Source organism: Trichosurus vulpecula, chromosome 1 (assembly GCF_011100635.1).
Source record: "Trichosurus vulpecula isolate mTriVul1 chromosome 1, mTriVul1.pri, whole genome shotgun sequence".
Taxonomy (NCBI): domain Eukaryota; kingdom Metazoa; phylum Chordata; class Mammalia; order Diprotodontia; family Phalangeridae; genus Trichosurus; species Trichosurus vulpecula.
Genome location: NC_050573.1, coordinates 13418481 through 13438266, shown reverse-complemented (window position 1 = coordinate 13438266; position 19786 = coordinate 13418481). Strand labels below are relative to the sequence as shown.

Genomic DNA, 19786 nt, shown 5'->3' with positions numbered 1-19786 from the left:
GCTGCCTAGAAGTGGGAAGGCCTAAAAAACCTGGAGGAAAAATGGTTCCATGAAGACCATTTTCTCCTCTTCCCTTCACAAGAAAAAATGAAAATTAAAAAATGGGGGGGGGAAGGCAGGGAGAGAAACCCCACTGCATTTTCCACCTCCTTCCCACCTGGTTGTATCTCTGCCCCCGCAAAGAGGCCTGGTTTATGTGAGGGATGAGTGACCTTGCCAGAGAATCCCATCACCTGGCTCTTGATAGGAGTGAATGTGACCGGGTATGATGAGGGAGACAGGCCTTGTGGGCCTGTGGGGAGGGGGCCACAGGAAGCAAATGAGCCCTTGTCTTTGGGCTGGTAGAAACGGCCTGTGGGGCCTGGCCGCATGGCCCCGGAGCTGCTGCTCTCAGCCCTTCTGGGACCTCATGGAAAATGATGTAACAAAGTGAAAAGGCATTGAGCAAGGCAGCCTGCTGTACCCTCGAATCACTGTGCTGCTGTCTGTGCTGAGGGATGCTTGCTGACACTCTGGGGCTGGCTCTCAGGGTCTGAATCAACCAACGTGAGGGAGAGACCTGGGATTCAGGGGCAGCCTTTCTTGCTGTAGGAGCTGAAACCCAAGCCACCCCCAGTCATCTAGTGGTGAGTGAGTGAGAGTGTGAGAGGGGTGTGTGTGTGTGTGTGTGTGTGTGTGTGTGTGTGTGTGTGTGGAGCTGGGATCTGTGGCTCTGCTCTCTCTGTTGGTTCTTTCTTTGAATGGGGGTGGTACTGGGCAGAACAGCATACTGGCTTTGGAATTGGGGGTCCCATGTTGGCTGTGGCCCCATCGTGACCCTGCACCGGGCATTTTGGAATGTAGAAGGAAGCATCTGGTGGATTATAAAGAAGTTGGCTATTTTGGCCTTGCCTGAAATAGCCACTTGGGTGGGGGCCAGTTTTCGTTGTTAAGTTGGTTGGAGATGGGGTGGTGTCATTGATTTCCTCTCTCCTCTGGCTTCAGTCATGAGATCCTGACCTACATGTACTGTCCTTCTGGACAACTCTTCTCATTGGGCATGGCTGCCTGTGTGGGGCAGGAGTAATAGGGTCCAGACCTTGCTTCAGTCACACCTAGCTGAATGACCAGGGGTGGGCGAGTCACTGCATTCGAGTTTAGGTTTCTCCATCTCAGCAGAATGCTTTGCTCACAGGGTTGTTGGGAGGCTCAGATGAGACTGCAGTGTCAGCTCTTTCTCTTGGGTTGATGTAGTGATGCCAGGGTCTTTCCCGAGGTTTTCAGCTGCCCTGGGCCTTCTGGCTTTTGTCGTTCCAGTATTAGCATGTTTGGGTGGGGCAGGACTCAGCTACAGACACATTGATTCCCTGGGTCCGGGAGAAGATTTTGGCAGTACTAGAGGTCAAGCCAAATCTCTTTGCCTTTTAGGAGCTCAGCTGGAAGATTACCTTGGCCTTGGCTCTCTGTGGATGGCTGAAAATGGCCAGCAAAGGGCCCACGACCTCGACGTCCCCCGAGAACTCGAGTGCAGGGGGCACAAGCGGTAGCAGCAGCAATGGCCCTGGTGAAAACGGCAATCAGGACAGCACCTTTGAGTGCAACATCTGCTTAGACACAGCCAAAGACGCTGTCATCAGCCTCTGTGGTCACCTCTTCTGGTCAGTATTGCCACTGGACCCCGGGGGGGGGGGGAGGCCAGGAAGCCTGTGGCCCACCCGGGCTGATTAAGAGCTCTCAAGCTTTGGTTTGGGGATGGTTGTGGCCAGCCGCAGTGACCCAACACAACCAAAGCCTTTTGTAAATCTTAGGATGTTTATAAATGTCAGTAGTTACTAACCTGGAGCCTTGCTAGGTTCTCTTTCAATGGCATGCCTGTCAGGCAGGTCTGTTTTAGACCCTGTCCAAGGAGGTTCCTTACTGGACATTCCAAAAAGGCCTGGTTAAAGTAGCACATTTGCCTCTCTGGAGGCCCGGCCTCATTCCTGCAGTGTCAATCAGGGCGTCCGGTCTGCCAAGGAGAGTCCTCTTCAGATCAGGCCTGTCTCTTGTAGCTTTGCCCCTGCAGAGACTCCAGGGCAGCAGCAGAGGAGTCTCAGTGTGTCAGAAGAGGGGCTCACAGTCCATTGTTTCCTGGGGGCAGTCTTCCCTCTGAGTGCCCGTTGTGTGCTCAGACATGCCAGGAGCTGGGGGAGGCCCTAAGAGTGGGCGCTTCTAAGTGTTCAGGTTCCCTTGTTGAAGGCAGAATATGTGATCTGTATACAGTGGTGTATGCTTAATTCTGTGGCAAAGGACCACAGGCGTAGTAGTGAGGAATGCGCTGAGCTGTGCGGGTTGGTGTCACGTGAGCATCACGTGATCCTTGTGGCCTTCAGGTCTTACCAAAAGTGAAGGGCATGGACTCGACGCTGCTTTGCCAGGCTAGGAGTCTATGTCAATGCTCTCGGAGGTCCAAGGATAGGGAGAGCAGAGGAGCAGAGGTCAGTGAAGGCTTCCTGGAGGAAGAGGGGATGTTTGGGCTCAGCTTGGTTTGGTTTGGTTTGTGAAGATTTCCCTCTGCCATGGCTTGTGGGCAGCCTTAGAGAGGGGCCTTAGCTCTGAGAGCCCCCACCGGAGGCTGGAGCCAGCAGCTATCAGGATCTCAGATCCTGGACCCGAGATAGGAAGGGTCATGCCCAGGGCACATGTGGCCAACGCTCTCTCTGCTGTGCTGGATTGCCTCCTCTGCCCTGGGCTGGGGCTAGAGGGGGGTGACAGAGGGCCTTCCAAGTAGGGAAGGAAAGGGCGCTCTCTGGAGTCCCTCCCTCCCCTCCTCTTTATTCCCAATGCCATTCTCACCACTGCCCATTTACACTATTGTAGCCACCTTCCATCCAGGCTTCCAGACGCCCTTCTTCCTCTCCTCATCTGTCTTAGCACAGATTACTCTTCTTTGCACATGGATACAATTATGTCTGCTCAGGACCTTCCAATGATTCTGTATTACCTATTAAATAATATTAAATAAAATTTCTGCCTCCTATTTCTCTCACTCCCTCCATTCATACCAAACTCCTTTCTCCTGTACACATGTGGCTTCCATGTTTTTGCTGTTCTCTGTGGCAGGAAGCCCACCTTCCTGTCTGCTGACTGCAGCCTTCTCCGGCTGCTGTTGCCCATTATCCCTCCCCATAACATCAGGGGGCACTCGGCCAGTGGTGTTGTGGCCAGCCCCTAACAGCATAAACTCTCTGAGGGCAGGATACTGCCTGACTTCTTCCATCTTTGTCTGCCTTCCAGTGCTCTGGCCCATGGGTGTTACTTGATAAATGCTTTACATCATTTACAATCTGAGTGAAGATAGAGGCCTCCCAGCCCATTTGTGTGAGCCTGTCAGGGGACGAGAAGTATTTATTAGGTGTCTCCTGGGTTCCAGGCACAGCGTGGCTGGACCTCAGCTGGCATCTAGTGGGGACTGGTGGAAGATAAGTTCAGGTAGGTAGGAAGGCCCTGAAACCTGGCCGGTGGCCTTGGCGTTTTGGTTCCCAGGTTAGGTAACTGGGAGCCATGGAAGTTTTTTGAGTGGGACAGTGGCCTTAGAAAAGTGATATTCTGGAACAGGGACAGTTTTAGGGTTCATTCCAAGGTATCAAAGCTCGAATTAAAACAATTACATATTGTTCTGTGAATTTTGTGATACTCTATGATAACAGAGGCTTTAAAACAGGAAAGGCCAGCTTGTATGAGGCAAGTCTTGGTTCTCTTTGTCCTTCCTTAGACTTCCTTTTTCCTCCCCAACTTCAGGGAATGAGCCTGTGCTGGGCTCTGGGGTGGGACTGATCTACTGTGGTTTGGGGCCTCTCCAGGAGTGATTGGGAGAGTTTGCTGACTCGGCCCGGGGCCTCCGCTTGGCTCCGGGTGACCGCTGGTGGAAGGAGTCAGGCTGGAAGCAGGAGAGCTCCCGCTTCTGCGTGGCCCCTTGGCCTGCCCTCCCATGCCTCGATGGTGGCAGGGAAGCCCTGTAGGTAGCATTAGATCCATTTTGCAGATGAAGAAACTAAGGGTAGAGGGAAGAACTGACTCGTCTGTTTCTTCCTTGACTTTGTCATGGTCCTTTCTTATGAGCTTCTTGTTGTTAAAGGTTCACAACTGGAAGTTTAGTGGGGTTGGAGACTGGAAAGAGCCCAGGTTGGGCTCTGGAGGCCTGTCACTTTGGACAAGTCACTGCTGGGGCTCACTTTCTTTATCTGGAAAAAGGGTGCCTTGGATTAGTTATGGTCTATGGTCACTCGCCAGTTATCTGTGTCCAGAGAGCCCCATCCACCTTTACTACTGGAATAAACCACATAACCAGCCCACATCCCCAAATGTCCAGCTCTTGACAGGTGTTCCTGGCAGTTTGGTGAGACGGGGACCTGCCTGTACAAGTCGGGGCCAGGTGAGAGCCCACCAAGGAGGCCCTGCTTTTTGGCACATTCTCTAACACTGGGAACTTCAGTGCCACACATTTTGTAATCCCCTCCCAAGGGTTGGGTCCCCTCGCTGATGTCTCCGTTAAACTTGGGCTTCTCCAGGTTGTGCCCTGGCTTGGGGTGGGCCCAGGACAGACCGGCTCAGTGCCCACGGATCAATCAGCGAGCATTTTTTAAGCAGTTACTTTATGCCAGGCCTAGCCACCAGGGCTTACATTTTCTTGGCTTCACCAACCTGTTAACCTTGCTCTGAGATGGAAAAGTTGCATTGTGTCCTGGTGGAGGGGAAGCCTCTGCTCATGGAACCAGGGTTCTGAGAGGAATTAGTGCAGGGCCCAGGTTCCCTGCCGGGGTGAGAGAAGGGCACAGACCCAGGCCTTGCCTTCAGGGAGCTTATGGTTTAATGAGAAGGGGAAAAGCTGTCGTGGAGAGAGTGACAGATGGGTAGGAATTCACTAAGAGGTATGAGAGATCCCAGGAGGGGTGGTGACGGAAGGGGGCAACGGACCTGAGAGGAATCACGAGCGGTGCCACATCAGCTTGGGAGGAAGGGAGGCAGCCAGTGGCCGGGGGAGGGGGGGGTGGAGCGGCAGGCCTGGAGTCTGGAAGACTGAGTCCAAATCCAGCCTCAGACACTCCCTAGCCGTATGACCCCGGGCAAGGCCCTACCTGCTGTTTGCCTCAGTTTCCTCGTCTATAGAACGAGCACAGTAATGGCACCTTCCCCCCAGAATTGTTTTGAGGATCAAATGAGATGATAATTGTAAAGCACCAAGAATATCGCCTGGCACGCAGTAGGCACAATATAAATGTTAGGAAGTGGTGGTGGTACCGGTGGTGGAGGTGGTGGTGGTGCCGGTACCAGTGGTGGTGGTACCGGTGGTGGAGGTGGTGGTGGTGCCGGTACCAGTGGTGGTGGTACCGGTGGTGGTGGTACCGGTGATGGAGGTGGTACCGGTGGTGGTGGTACCGGTGGTGGAGGTGGTGGTGGTACCGGTGGTGGTGGTGGTACCGGTGGTGGTGGTGGTGGTGGTAGTGGTGGTGGTGGTACCGGTGGTGGTGGTGGTGGTGGTGGTGGTGGTACCGGTACCGGTGGTGGAGGTGGTGGTGGTACCGGTGGTGGTGGTGGTGGTGGTTGTCACCACCACTACGACCACTACCATCACCACTCTTCCTCCTACTACTGCTACATTGCCCCAGATATCTGTGCTTTGCCTTGTGTATGTGACAACGCTGTTATCCAGGGATTAGATAAAGAAAGGCACCCTTAGCTCAGTGCTGAGGAGGCCTGGCTAGCTGCAGCACTAGGATCCCAAATGGGCTTAATAGGCCAGAACAACAGGTGAAGTTTTCGGGGCACAGATGGAAAGGCCTGTTATGGGTGTGACAAGGACAGAGGTCCAAGTCCAAGGTGGAAGGTCCTCACGACCCTCCAGTGGGCCAAGGGGAAAGGATCTGGGGGATTAAGCAGACCACAGGTCCATGAGGAGGAAAGAGGAAGATGTGGCATCCCGCAAACAAATGTGGGCCTAAACGAGGAGCAGTCGTGCCTGCTGCCCTCCTGGGTAGGCCCTTTGGAGCCCTGCTCCTGGAGAAGGCCATTGACAGATTAGAAAGTGCCCTGAGGGGGGCGGTTATGTAAGAGAATGGAGCAAAGGAACCAGGGGAAAGGTATTGGGAGTGGGGCACCCAGCCCATGATCCCAAGAACCACCTTCCAATACTTTGAGGACCTCATGTCAGAGAGGGATTGGTTAGACTCGTGTTTTGTTTGACCCAAGGCAAAACCAGAGGCTGTCGGTGGAGGTGACACAGAAAAGCCAATTTAGTCTGTAAGGAAAAGCTTCCTCATAATTGGAGCCATCCCAAAGCAGCATGGCTTGCCTTGGCGGGTCATAGGCCCCTCTGAAGAGTGGGGCCACAGGACACTCGTGGATGGGTATGGAGAGAGGGTCTCTGTCAGTATGGGTCGGGCTGTGTGGCCTCCAGTTCCCCTCCTGATTTTGCATTTGGCCGGGGGGGGGGGGGTTCCTGCTGACTCAGTTATGTGGTTCTGAGGGCTTTGAGGAGGAGAGAGCGGGGGCAGGGATGGAGGGGTGGGGGTAGGGCAGGGCAGGGCAGGGCAGGGCTTGCCCGGCTGGCCCAGCACTGTTGCTAACACACTCTTTTTCTGTTTGTCCCCCTCTTCCCTTGGACCGCTCGCCCCGGGGACACCTGCAGTTGGCCCTGTTTACATCAGGTAAGACGCATTTCTTTTTACCTTGCCTTTCATCACCTTTTCTTGCACAATAACTCCCACTGTCCCCGAGGCTGCTGTCAGAAATGGTAATCTCCCCTTTGGGCTCCTCCACTCAATCAGAAGATGCTCACTGAACGGGAAAAGGGAACCTTCTTTAAGGAGGAAGCGGCCCTGGATTCAGGTCCCAATCTGTGACTTAACTAGTGTGCTGTTGGCCAGGTCTCCTCATCTCAGGGTCTCAGTTTTCTGCCCTTTCAAATGGGTCCAATGATTCTTAGGCTTGCTGCCTCACAGGAGTGTTTGTGAGGATCAGGGGTGCTAGGGAAGTTCCACTTTGTTTTCGCCTCTGGGTTTCCTGAAGAGGTTGTGAAGGAGAAACGTGTGGTTGGAATTAAGAGTTTATGGAACCTAATTTGGACCAACAAAAAGTCAGGCTGCTGTAGTGCTAGGCATTTGCTGTCAGAAATAGTCGGTCACACAGCCGGTGTGTGGCTGTGAGAGAGAGGATGTTGCATCCGTGATTGGTTAGCTTGGAGTGGCCTATGGGCCACAGGGCCTAGAGAGTCAGCACAGGAGACACTTAGGTTATGTTCAGGATGGTCCGCAGGCTCTCCCACAGTAGCTGCAACCAAAAAAAGAACTGTTCCTGGAGCGCTTGAGGGTCCCCCGGCCATCCCATGCCGCAGGCGGCTGAGGCCCTGCCAGAGGAGCACATTGAGGACATCTGGCCGCTGACCACCGTCCTCGTCCCCCCCACCTCCCTGGGATGATCCACCAGGCCCAGGATGCGGGCACCACTACTGCAGTGCCTGACATCTTACAGTCTGCTAAGGGGAGGCCAGGGCTCTGAGCGACTGTGCTGAAAGAAGCTCCCATACAGAGAGGGAAAGGATGAAAAGGAAACAAGGCATGAGTCATGGAGGTGCAGGGTTGGAAGGGACCCCCGAGACATTTTGTCCTCCGGCCTCTCCTTGTTAGGGAGCTTCTCTCGTCTCCAGCCTCAGTTTGCCTCTTCCACCCATTGCGCCTGGTTCTACCCTCTGGAGCCAAGCAGAATGCTTCTTTTTGAAGTGACAGCCAGACTCTGCCCCTGCCCCTCCCTAGTTCTGTTAGCCCTCATTCGTGTGTATGTGTCCCTGGATTTATCATCTCTTTATCTCTAAAGTAAGGATCCCTGAGGGCCTAGAGCCAGCTCCTGTATCCTACTTTCCCGAGGTCCCACAGGGTAAGGAGCCAAACTGAGCTACTGCCCACTTCACAGGGATGTTGGGAAGAAAGGATTTTGTAGCCTTAGAGTGGCATAGCCATATGAGTTCTCCTAATTGTTGCTTTTATTAAAGACCAGCACTGATTTATAGAAGGGAAGGGTGAAAGGAGGAGGACTAGGGTTCTGGGAGAGATTGAGGGAGTTGGTCTCCCCACGTGAGCCCATTGCACACTTCGTCCATGCTCCCCTGCTCCTTCTGTCAGCAGAACGAGAGAGGTGTAGCCAAACATGGCTGACTGGGGCAGGTCTGACCCTGTCCCATCCATGTGGCAGAGTGAGGGCTGAGGAGCTGGAGGATGCCCACATTGGGGCCCTGGGGTTAGTCTGTTTTCTCTTTTCCTTTTAGTGGTTGGAGACCAGACCAAACAGACAGGTGTGCCCAGTATGCAAAGCCGGGATCAGCCGAGATAAAGTAATCCCTCTATATGGAAGGGGCAGCACCGGGCAGCAGGATCCCAGGTGAGGATGCCCCCAGTCAGCCCCCTCTTCGCTGGACTGCCCCACCGCTCCCTGGGATGCTGCTGCTGAATCCACCTCCCCCGCCCCGGCCTCTCCATCAGAGGTGGTGGGCCTCTGGACCTCGGCCCCTCCTGCTCTGGGTGGGGTGACGAGGCTATCACATCACGCTAAGGCATTGTCACAGTATACTTGGGGAAGCCAGAAAGACCCTTAAACAAGGACGGCCTGAAGCATTCACAGTGATGTTCACTGCCTGACTTTAAAATCTATCTAAACCTCATACCATTTTTATTCTTCAGAGAGAAGACACCTCCCCGACCTCAAGGACAGAGACCAGAGCCTGAAAATAGAGGGGTAAGGACGTCATCCTTAGGACGATCTCTTTTATTGAATCCATTACCTCACCTCAACCTCTGATAGGTTTTACAGGCATAGAGAGGTTGAGTGGGCCACCCACAGCGGCTGCCTCCACAAGTGCAGAACTGGCACTCGGCCCCAGCAGGCCTTCTGGCTCTCCCAACCCAGACTGCCTGGGTCTAGAATCCAGTCTGGAGAATTCCACCAGGAAATCTTCATCTGGCTCAGCTTTCCTTGACTAGGGAGCAGCATGTCCAACGTCTGCTCTCTCGGTGCAGGCCCCCCGCCATCCTTGCCTGGCCCTCGGGGCTTCAGGCCCCCCAAGCTTGGTTCCAGTATCTGAAGTCCTTACAGAGGGGCGGGTAGGCTGCCTGAGGAAACAGGTCCTGATGAAATCATTGCACTTACTCATGTCAGGCTGCCCCCTGTTCCCTCTGGGCTCTGACAAGGAGGCAACTCAGCATGCAGGGGGTGGAGAGTTGCTGCTGATCCTTCCCCAGAGAGTTGCACTGTTATTAAATCAGCTGATGGACCTTAATAGGTGCTGCAGCTCCCCAGGGCAGTTTGGTACAAGCCCCCTCCTCGGGCTTTGGAAAGAACATGGGTGCAGGGGCTCCTTCTCTGACACGGACACATGCATGACAGCACATGGCCAGCCTCTTCTGAGGCACCGGCGCCATCTTGTGTAAAGAGAACATTGGAGACCCAAGCAAGGCCACAGCCATCTGGGGAGAGAGCACCTTTATCACCTCAGATTCGCTTGCATTTTTTGTTTCTTCCTCCCCCACAAAGGCTCCCTTCCCTTACTTCCCCTGCCCATTTCCACTGACCAGTGGGACCCTGCACAGGACTTTCTCAGTTCTGCCACAGTCACCATTGCAACGATGGGCCCCCAGCCTCTTGTGAACCCTTCGGGCTCTGATGGGCAGAACTGGAAAGGGCCCCTAAAGCTCATGGCTCCTCCAAGGCTTCTGCCTGCCTTGTGCCTCCATCCCTTAGACCAGCACCCCAGCACTGCTGGGCGGGGAGTCTGAGTAGGGCTGGCCCAATCCAAAGGGGAGAAGGGGAAGCATGGAAGGGTCTATGCCACCCAGCTCTGCAGGCTGTGTGAGGAACACTGGTGTTTATGGGACGTTGGCCACATGTCTGACTGCATCCATGGTCCACTCTAATGAGCAGGAAGGAGGCAGGTGGTAAGGAGAGGGCAGGAAAAGAGGCCAGCCTAGCAGCAGGTATTTCTGAAAGGCCCACTGTGAACCAGGCCCTGTGCCCACCCTCAAGCAGCCTACATTCTGTCAGGAGCAAGGACAGGGTCAGAGACTAGTGAGCACTATTGGGTGTAGACACAAAGCAAATACAAAATAATGGGGGGGGGAGTTAAGGGGAGCCCTATTAGCCAAGGGATACAGGAAAGGCCTTTGAGCAGAGCTTTGAGATCAGTGACACCCTCAAATGTAGTCATGTCACCTTTGCCCAGGCAGTCTGCCCTGCCCAGAATGCCCACTCAAGGCTTCTTCTGATACCCACCTCCCGCCAAATGACTGCATCTCCATATTGTATATTGTGGATGTGGGCAGCAGCTCTCACAGATCACCCAGTTAGTGGGTGTCCTCTGAGATTATCCTGTTTCCTTCTCTGTAAAGTGAGACTAATAATGCTCAACAGAAGGCTGGCATCGGGTGGCAGCTCGAGGGCCGGGAGCCTCAGGTGGGGGAGGGGGAGACAAGACCTGCTCATGAGAAGCAGAGCAGGCTGGATGGCAGAAGCTGGGCTGCCAGATCTCCTTCATTTATTTCCTTTTCTTCTACCAGGGATTTCAAGGCTTTGGATTTGGAGATGGTGGCTTTCAGATGTCTTTTGGGATTGGAGCCTTTCCTTTTGGCATCTTTGCCACAGCATTTAACATAAATGATGGGCGGCCTCCTCCAGGTAGGCCCATCTGTCTGAACAATCTGATGATTCCTAATTGGGCTGTCCGGCCTTGTCCTTTGAATCATTGTTTAGTACATGCGCCTAGACCCGGAAGGGACCTGAGAACTCATCTGGCATAACCCTCTCTTTTTTTAAGGGAATAAAAATCAATTTTTCTCACACTCTACATTCCAGCCCCCCCTCCTTTTCTTAATTGAAAAAGGAAAGAAAACCCAAACCTTCATAATACATGCAGGATCAACCAAAACAATTTCCTTCCCTTGGGTTTGTCCCACGAATAAGTTTCCTGCTGCTCCCTGGTCCATCACCTCTACCACACCAGCCCTCTCATCTGGCAGACCAGAGTCAAAGACCCAGGGAAGCTGGAGGACTGGTTCCTGGCCACATGGGCCAGATATGACCCCCAGGTCCCTGACTCCAAATCCAGCACACTTTCTCCTCTACCTTTTGGAAAGCTCAGCTTGCACGTTGGGTGCCTGCTGTGAGCCTTGAGTGGGTGGGTGGGGACTCCGACACCTGATGGTTGGCCTGAGCAGAGCAGGCACGCCGTGGGAAGTCACTGGTGTAAGGCCAGCCTCCATGTGTGGTACCTCCTGTGAGCTGGCCTCGGTGTGGCCTTGAAGTGTTCCTCAAGGTAGGCTGAGGGTCACACAACTAGGAAGCAGCAGACGCTCCATGCTCCATGGTCTCCCTTCAGTGCTGAGATAGCAGGGAGCCTGGATTCCGTCCCAGGTATCCCACCCTTGCACCAAAGCACAGTATAGCCCCCTTTCCCTTAACAGGTGGCCTTCATCACCTTCCAATATGGTGCACATAGCCAGGCTGGTCCACAGCCAACAAACCTTCCTTGGGCTGGACTCAAGGCCTTCCTGCCTCAGCCTGGGCCCCCTGGGTGTAACTTGTAAGAGCCCAGAGTCCTGTGTACCTTGTTAGGGAAGGAGGCTCATGGTGATGGTTCCTTGTTCCAGACCAGTGATTTCACCAGGGTGGGGATCTCGTAGTATGGTGGCTCCCTCCCCAGTGGCCAAGGCGTTGAGTGATGCCCCTAGACCCACAGCCAGTGTGTGCCAGAGACAGGAGCTGAATCTGGCCCTTCCTGACTCAAACCCAACCTCCAGGTCTCATTAGCATGACTGGATTGTTGTCTTATTCCCAGGCCAGTCTCCAGGAGCCAGTACTTTGTCAACTCTTCTTTATGCTGACATGGAAAATTATCTTACACGAAATCCAAACAGATTCTCCTGATTCTCACATGGTTCTTGGTGTTTGATTGTATTTATAAAGAAGCAATTTTGGTCTTGATTTCAAGAAAAGGCTTCCTAATAGTTAGAACCCTCACGGAGTTTCCTAGGCTACTTTGGCAGGTAGTGAGCTCCCCTTCACCAGAGGTCTTCAAGCCAAGGTCACTTCTGCTGTAGAAGGGGTTATCCAGGATGCTGCTGGATGGCAAGCAGACCATTGGGGGGTCCTGTGGAGTGGAAGGGGTTTGTCCTCAGGAGACTCAGCTAGAGTAATGCCCAAGCCCTGAGGCTGCTGACCGACCATGCTCCTTCCTGTTTTCACAGCTGTTCCTGGGACTCCCCAATACGTGGATGAGCAGTTCCTGTCAAGGCTTTTCCTGTTTGTAGCCCTGGTGATCATGTTTTGGCTTCTGATCGCATAACCATGTGTCTGTGGCCTGGGTAGTCAGCAGCAGCAGTGCCTCTGACCTGGTTACCAAACCCTCACCAACCCCCCTTTGCACCCCTCACCGCCTGGCTCCTGAGCTTGCCCCAGGGCCGAGGAATCAGTGGGGTCAGAGACCCAGGGAGGACCCTGGCTTCCGGGAGCAGAGCTTTGGAATGAAATGAACTAGATCTTGGTTGAGTCGTCCGCATCTCAGTGTGGTCCCACTCCAGCCTTGGGCCTTGTTTGAGCAGTGTAACAGCTCAGAGACCCCAAGCCAGCCCCCATGCTATGATCTGCATACATCACAAAAGTAAAGGGAAGGACCAAATGGTATTCTTTGGAACTGTAGACTTAATCTCCTTAGACTCTGCGAAACACTGTCCAACAGTAGTCCATTCCTGACTGCATGTGTGGACCACCTATGCACACAACAGCCTGATGCCAGGGCTGGGGGCTCACCTTCTGCTCCCAACCCACCCTCCCATCCCCATCCTCCTCCCTGCTCTTTTTTATTATTCCTCAGATGAGCCTGGGGGCAGGCAGGCAGCAGCGCTGTCTGAATCAGCACAAGGCATCTCTGGTAGCTCGGCGCATTTGATTGGCCTGGACGCTCTGGCTTTCTGCTGGGCTCAGGTCTCAGGCCTCAGAGAGGCCTTGGCCACCTTCTTCCCTGGTAGAAGCGGCCAGCTCTGCTCATGGGCTTCCCGTCCCCTTCTTCCTGGGGAATTGTAGCCTCGCTGGCTTCTCTGTACCAGGAGGAGTAGTAGTGAAGGCTTCCTCAGGCCCTAAAGACAAACCTAAAAGTGAGGGGAGATTTGAGCCACTAATGTTCTTTCAAGATTAAGCTTCGGTTATTTGCATCTCTCCCAGAAGAAAACAGGTGTTCCCAGAAGCAGCTTCTGTCTGGGGCCTTCGGGCCCTGCAGTGTAGTTTGACTCAGTGGCAGCCCTGGCTGGACTCGTGCAGCTAACCCAGCACAGATGCTGCAGGAGGGTAGCTGTCATTCAGGGTCCAGGCCACTTTGGGCTTCCCAAGTGATGAGCTCTGTCCATTCCCCAGAACCTCTCAGATATACGCTATTAAGAGAGATGCTTTCTGCTGCCTGCCAGGCTTAGGGGACTCCTGCTGCCTCCGGAAGGGAGAGAGATGCCTTAGACTCACTAATGGGCTTTCCTTCCCTCCTCATACCTCTTCATTCAGAATCTTGGGAAGAAAGGTACCTCGGTAGAATCATTGATTTGGTTTCTTGTTTTAAAAGTGCTTTTTCTTTGAATCTGATCAATAAGAAGGTAGGGCGCTGAACGGCTCATGATGTACCATCTTGTCTAATTATCTGTCCATCTAGCTGTCTCTATGTCTCCACCTGCCAAAATGTCTTTGGGTGCACTGGAGGTAACCCAGCCCTGGGCTTCCTCTGGGAGTCTCTTCCTATTTGTGAGGCCTGCCTTCCCTGGCCCAGCTCCTTGTTCTGGAGATAGAAGGCCCTGGAAGGAATTCAATCCCTCCCTGCTTTGGGGATGGGGCAGGCTCAAGCATTCAGTCCAAAGAGACCAGGAAAAGGGAATGAACATGCCCCCCTACAGCCATTCTCCTCCCCTGTAGCTCCCCTCTCCATCTTCAGACTCAGCAAAGCCCAAACCAGTGTTGAAATGATCAGAACCCAGTATTCTGGTGCTGTCACCTAGGCCAAGTCTGAGATGGAGAGGGTCATGGAGCCTGATGCTTGACTGGCATCTGTGTGTGTAATCAAGGAGCTTGTCCCCCTGGGGCCCCCCAACCTGAGATGGGCCTTCGATTAGCCCCCCCAAAAAAATCCCCTGGCTTGGGGCTGCCCTCAGATCTTAAAGCCCAAAGTTTCAGGACTGGGTGCTGGCCAGGTGTTGGTGCAGTGCCCTATCCTGCCTGTGAGAGAGAGGCAGGAGGAGGGCAGTTTGATTAAGAAAGAGAAATCCCTTGGAATCTACAAAACAGTGATGGAAAAAGGTTATCAGAATTGGGCCCCTGTCTTGTTTCCTTTGAGGTGTGGTAAGCTTCACCTGCCTTTGCCAGGAGCAGGCTGCAGCAGCACCACCAAATTTGGGCCTACTGGCTCAGATCCTGGCTAGAGGCTCCTTCACCTCTACCTGGCCATTCAATGACCTTAAGCTTCTTCTTTTCCAAGTTAATGCGTTTCTTCCTTTGGGAGTTCTTCACCCTTTTCCTCCCTTTTATTCCATTGTATTAGTTAGGACTGTGCTCTGGCCACAGTTAGACCATCAATGACACTATGTACCTTGAGATACATTTTCCAGTTACTAATTTTCACTGTTGTGAAAGTGATTTGATTTAGAAGAAAAATAAATGGTTTTACATTGAAAGTGGCTGGGTGTGGATTTGGCTCTAGGAAAGGGCTGAGGCAGGTGGGGTTCTCTGGAAAGCACCCTTTTCCCTCTTCGGTGATATCATAGAGCATCTGAAAGCCGCCTGCAGACATCAGCCTGGAGTTAGATCAGCAAGAGCTGACTTTCTGGCCTAGAGTTTTCCATCAGCCCTACCCTTGACATGTTATGTTTGAAGAGTACCTTGACTAGGGGCCAAGGGTCAGATTCCTGGGCTCCTACACCTTGAAGTATAGGCACCTGGATTGTTAGACATCTTTTAGTCTAGCCACCCCCTTTTACGGGCCTGGAGGGGAGGGAGGTTCCGTTTATTCACAGCTCCTGAGCCTGTGCTCCAGACACTGATACACTTTCTTTAGGACCTTGTGCTATCTATTGGCAAATCCACCCAAGCCTTTCATGTGAGAAGAGAAGTGGGTTCTTCTGAGGGGACATCCATATAACCAGGAGCAGGGTGTGGTGCCACATGTGATAGATGGGTTTAATGCACTTACAAACCTGATCGCTAACCAGTGGTTTTAAGACAAAGCAGAGCATTGACTGTCATCCTTTTGTTCCTTAGCCAGCTTCTAATTCAGTGCAGTTCAGCAAACATTTACTTACCAAATAAGCTGAATTGTTGGGGGGGGGGTTCTTTTTACATTACAGTCATTTTGACATTTGGATATATGCCTCCCCCCAAGTACACCCCAAAAGCTCTCTCTTAGAATAAAGAAACCAGTTAAAACCAGCCCACAGTCACCAAGTCTTAGGGTCAAGGGAACAGTTAATTTCATGTCTGTGGGCCCCCACCTTCTAATCATTACAATTACTCGGCTGTCAACTTCGTTGATGTTTTTGTGAGCCTTGGTTAGTGGGCATTTATTAAGCACCTACTACATATGTCCAAGGCCCTCTTCTCTTGGTCTTCATGAGTAAGTATGTTATAGGAAATGGGGGAGAAGCCAGCAAAAAGTGGATATTTGCTGTTTTTATTAATACAGAGCAGTTCTCTGAGGAACCTGTTTCTGCTCTCCTCTGATGGCAAAAGTTAATGTAAATTTTGGAATACAACCAGATCATAGAATGTCACCTGATGGAGCTGAAGTCTAATCTTTCAGTTTATGGAGAAGGAAACAGACTCAGAGAGGGCAATTGGCCTGCATCAGGTGATCTACCAAAAGACACAGTGGTATAAATGGTGGAAACCCTAGATTTGAAGTCAAGAGAACTGGCTATTGGTTCTGCGGCTGGCCGTGGAATTTGGAATGCATCAGTCAGTAAGTATTAAAGGCCTGCTATGTGCCAGGCACTGTGTAAGCACTGGGGATACAGAAAGAAGCAAAAGACAGTCCCTGCCTTCAGAGAGCTTACAGTCTAATGGGAGAGGCAACATGCAAACAAATACATAGAAAGCAAGCTGTGTACAGGATAAAGAGGAAATGAGGGAAGGCACCAGAGTTAAGAGGGGTTGAGTTCCAAGACAATGCCAAAGGACTTGTGATGGAAAATGCTGTCCTCCTCCAGAGAAAGGACTGGTGATGTCTGAACGTAGACTGAAGCATGCTATTTCTCTATTTCTTTTATTTCTTCCTTTTTTCTCTCTTCTTGCACTAAATGACTAATATGGAAATGTTTTACGTAATTGTGCATATGTAGCCTATATCAGATTGCTTACTGTCTCAGGGAAGGGGGACGTGAGGGAGGGAGAAATAGAATTTGGAACTCAAAAAACAAAAACGGATGTTTAAGGATGTTTAACATGTAATTGGGGGGAAATAAAATGCTTTTTTTTTTTAAAGTGGGGGAGGGTTGGGGAAGACTTCCTGTGAAAGATGGGATTTCAGTTGGGTCTTAAAGAAAGCCAAGGACTCAGTAGGCAGAGATGAGGTTCCAGGTATGGGGAATACCAGAGAGAATGTCCAGAGCTCAGAGATGGAGGGTCTTGTTTGTGGAACAGCCAGAAGGCCAGTGTCACTGGGTCGAAGAGTACGTGTTGGGGAGTGAGGTGTAAAGAACCTGGAAAGGTAGGAGGAGGCTGAGTTTTGACAGGCTTTGCATGCCAAACAGCATCCTGGAGGCAAGGAGTCACTGGAGTTCACGGGGGTGTGGGGGGGATGGGGGTGCATCATCGGACCTTCAGTTTAGGAAAATCACTTTAATGGCTGAATGGAGGGCAGATTGGAGTGCAGAGAGGCATACCTCCACCCTCCCCAGCAGCTAAGGGAAGAGAGCCACAGGGTGATACTCTCACCCCTCCCTACAGTCAGCAAGGTCATCCACCTGTGCCCAGTGTCCCCAGACACTTAGCTCCTCTGGGCATGAACCAGGTAGGTGGAAGGGAAAAAGGATCACCTGCATTCCCTAAACATTGGATAATGGCAGAGTGTCATCTGGATTTGTACTTTGCCACCTTTGGTTCAAAACCAAGAATTTATGAGGTGCTTGGTGTGGGAGGGAGGCCCCATGACTGCTGTAGGGGACACAAAACTGAACCAGCCTGCCTGGGCAGCTAGCTGCCTTCTAGGGCCTTACCCCAGAGTCCTCTTGGTTCTTCTTCACTCCCCGGTCTAAACAGTTGCTAAGTCCCACTAACCCTCCACAACAGTCTGTTGTAGCCATCCCTCCGCTCCGCTCCCACTGCCATCATGACCCCAGTCCATCACAACTTGCCTGGAGTATTATGGCAGCCTCCTTGTTGATTCCCCTGCAGCTGAGACACAGGGCCGATCATGGTACAGACCCCAGCACAAGCCAGCTAGCTATTCCTCACACATGCCGTTCTGTCTTTTATCTCCACACTCCCCCATGTTTGGGATAAGCTTCCTCTTTATCTCCATCTCTTACTGATGGCCCCATCTGCCAGGTGAATACATTGTCATCTCACTCCCCAAAATTACCCTATATATTTTGCTATTCACTTCATCTGTGTGCATGTCTCTCCCTATAGAATGTAAGCTCCTTGAGGGGAGGGAATCAGCATTTATAGAGCACCTACTATATGCCAGGGACCACCTACTATGTGCCAGGCACTGTGCTAAGCACTTTTACAAATATGATCTCATTTGAGCCTCACAACTCTGGGAGGGGCTGTTGCTCCCCCTTTACCATTGAGGAAACTGAGGCAAACAGGTTAAGTGGCTTGCCCAAGGTCACACCACTAGTAAGAGGCTGAGGCAGGATTTGAACTCAAGTCTTCCTGACTCCAGGCTCAATACCAGCTTCCAGGACAAAATAATCCAAAGTACTTTTAAGGAGGAGAGTGAGCTAATAATTGGGGGTATGAGGAAAGACTGTGTAGGAGATGGGGCCTGAGCCCCATTTTTGCTTCGAAAGAAGGGAAGCTCCTATACCCGAGGAAGTGTGGCCGGGGCTGGAGGTGGGGGTGGGGTCGTCAGACTCCTGGTTTTTTCCATGAACTCACACTGAAGTAGAAGGTCACAGTCCAAGCAGACAGCTTGTTCAAATGTCCGAGCAAAATCAGAAACCTCCTCCAGGATCACGGAGCCGCCGGGCACAGATTATTGCTGGGAATGACTGGGAGCTCATACGTGTGTGATGGGGAGGATGACATCAGGAACCAGATGCTGTAGCCACAGCTGACTCGGTTCCATCTGGCTCTGATGAGAAGGTCAGAGTGGGAAGGAAACAGAATTGTCCTTGGCTCAGCCTGCCTCGGTCCTGGAGCCTGACTGGAAGGATGTAAGCAAATACACTTGTCATAAAGTAATACAAGGTAATTTCAAGAGAGAGACTAATAACTGGGCAGGGGGTAGTGTGGGGGGCAAAAAAGGCATGGTGTGGGAGGAGCCTCTTGAAATGTGCTCCAAAGGAAGCTAGGGATTTTAGGAGGTGGAGGTGAGGAAGGAGGGCATTCCAGGCAGGAGGGACCACTTGGACAAAGATGTGGAGGTGAGAGATGGAGCATCGTGTCTGGGAAATCACAGAATGGAACATGTAGGCGGGGAAGCAATGTATTTTGCTTGTACCCGGAATAACATTTCCCACGTGCAACTCATCAGGTTGAACTTGCACCAAGGGCGATAAAGTGGACTTCTGAATCTGGTCTTTCAGGGTCTTAATTAGTCTTCCCAATTTAGCCCTGAGAGACGTTGATCCAAGAAACAACCCCTCTCCTTTACAGTAATACCCCTGCTATTCACGGACCCCTGACTTCCACGCGGGGGCCTTGAGTGTGCAAGCAGGGAAACCCAATCACTGGATGGATGGTGAGCCGGAGGATTGAGTTTGGGCTTGGCATCGGTCGAATCCGATTCTCTCCAGCCACACAGCTTCCCTCTTGGTTCAGACCCTCGGCACCTCTTGACTTCTAAGATACAGTAACACTCTCCCAGTTGGTTTCCCTGCCTCAAGTCTTTCCCAATTCCAGGAGTTCATCCATCATAATAGATTTCCTTAAGTACCTGTGAGTCTCCGCCAGCAGCCGCTGAGAGGAAAGATAAACTCCATTGAGTCTGAGCTTCTAAAGCTCTTCACAGCGTGGCCCCGGTCCATCTCTCCAGCTCCCCTCCCACGCTCTGGGATCCTGCCGAGCTGGCCTTCCTTCCCTCTGTGAGTCCCCACGGGACAATCTCCCATCAACACGGCTTTGTAGAAGCGGCCTCCTCCTATCTGCAACGCCTCCTTCCTCATCTCTACCTCCTAAAATCCCTTCTCCTTGTTACTCCGTCGGTCCGACTCTGAGTGACCCCGTGGACTTTGTCCATGGGGTTTAATAGGGGTTAAGTGACTTGGCCAGGGTCACACAGCTAGTACCCGTCTGAGGCTGGATTTGAATTCAGACCTTCCTGACTCCAGGCCCAGCTGCCCCCCTAAAATCCCTAGCTTCCTTCAGAGCACAGTCCCTAGGCCTTTGCTGAGCCTTCCAGTTATGACTCTTGCGATTACTCAGTATTCTTTTGTATTTGTTTCCTTTCAGTCATCCGGGTTCATCATTCTCGCGTCCTCATCCCCTCGGTGCTCTCAGCCCTGGGCATCTTCTCTGGCTCTCCCTCCCCTCTCCGGCTCCGCTGGCTTCCTTCGAGTGCGGGCTAAGATCGCCTTCCGCAGGCAGCCTTCCC

General features: G+C 52.3%; 1 protein-coding gene across 4 annotated transcripts in view; it reads left to right on the top strand.

Annotated features, from left to right (window-relative positions):
- The window catches only part of RNF185 (ring finger protein 185), a 32728-nt gene extending 18023 nt beyond the window's left edge, over window positions 1-14705 (top strand). For all 4 annotated transcript variants that reach the window (XM_036760543.1, XM_036760553.1, XM_036760540.1 and 1 more), the window contains 6 exons: window positions 1408-1637; window positions 6647-6665; window positions 8279-8391; window positions 8691-8745; window positions 10560-10677; window positions 12246-14705. In XM_036760543.1, the coding sequence (XP_036616438.1) occupies window positions 1459-1637; window positions 6647-6665; window positions 8279-8391; window positions 8691-8745; window positions 10560-10677; window positions 12246-12343 (582 nt within the window). In that variant the 5' untranslated portion in view covers window positions 1408-1458 and the 3' untranslated portion in view covers window positions 12344-14705. The remainder of the gene's footprint in view (window positions 1-1407; window positions 1638-6646; window positions 6666-8278; window positions 8392-8690; window positions 8746-10559; window positions 10678-12245) is intronic.
- The last annotated feature ends 5081 nt before the right edge of the window (window positions 14706-19786 follow it).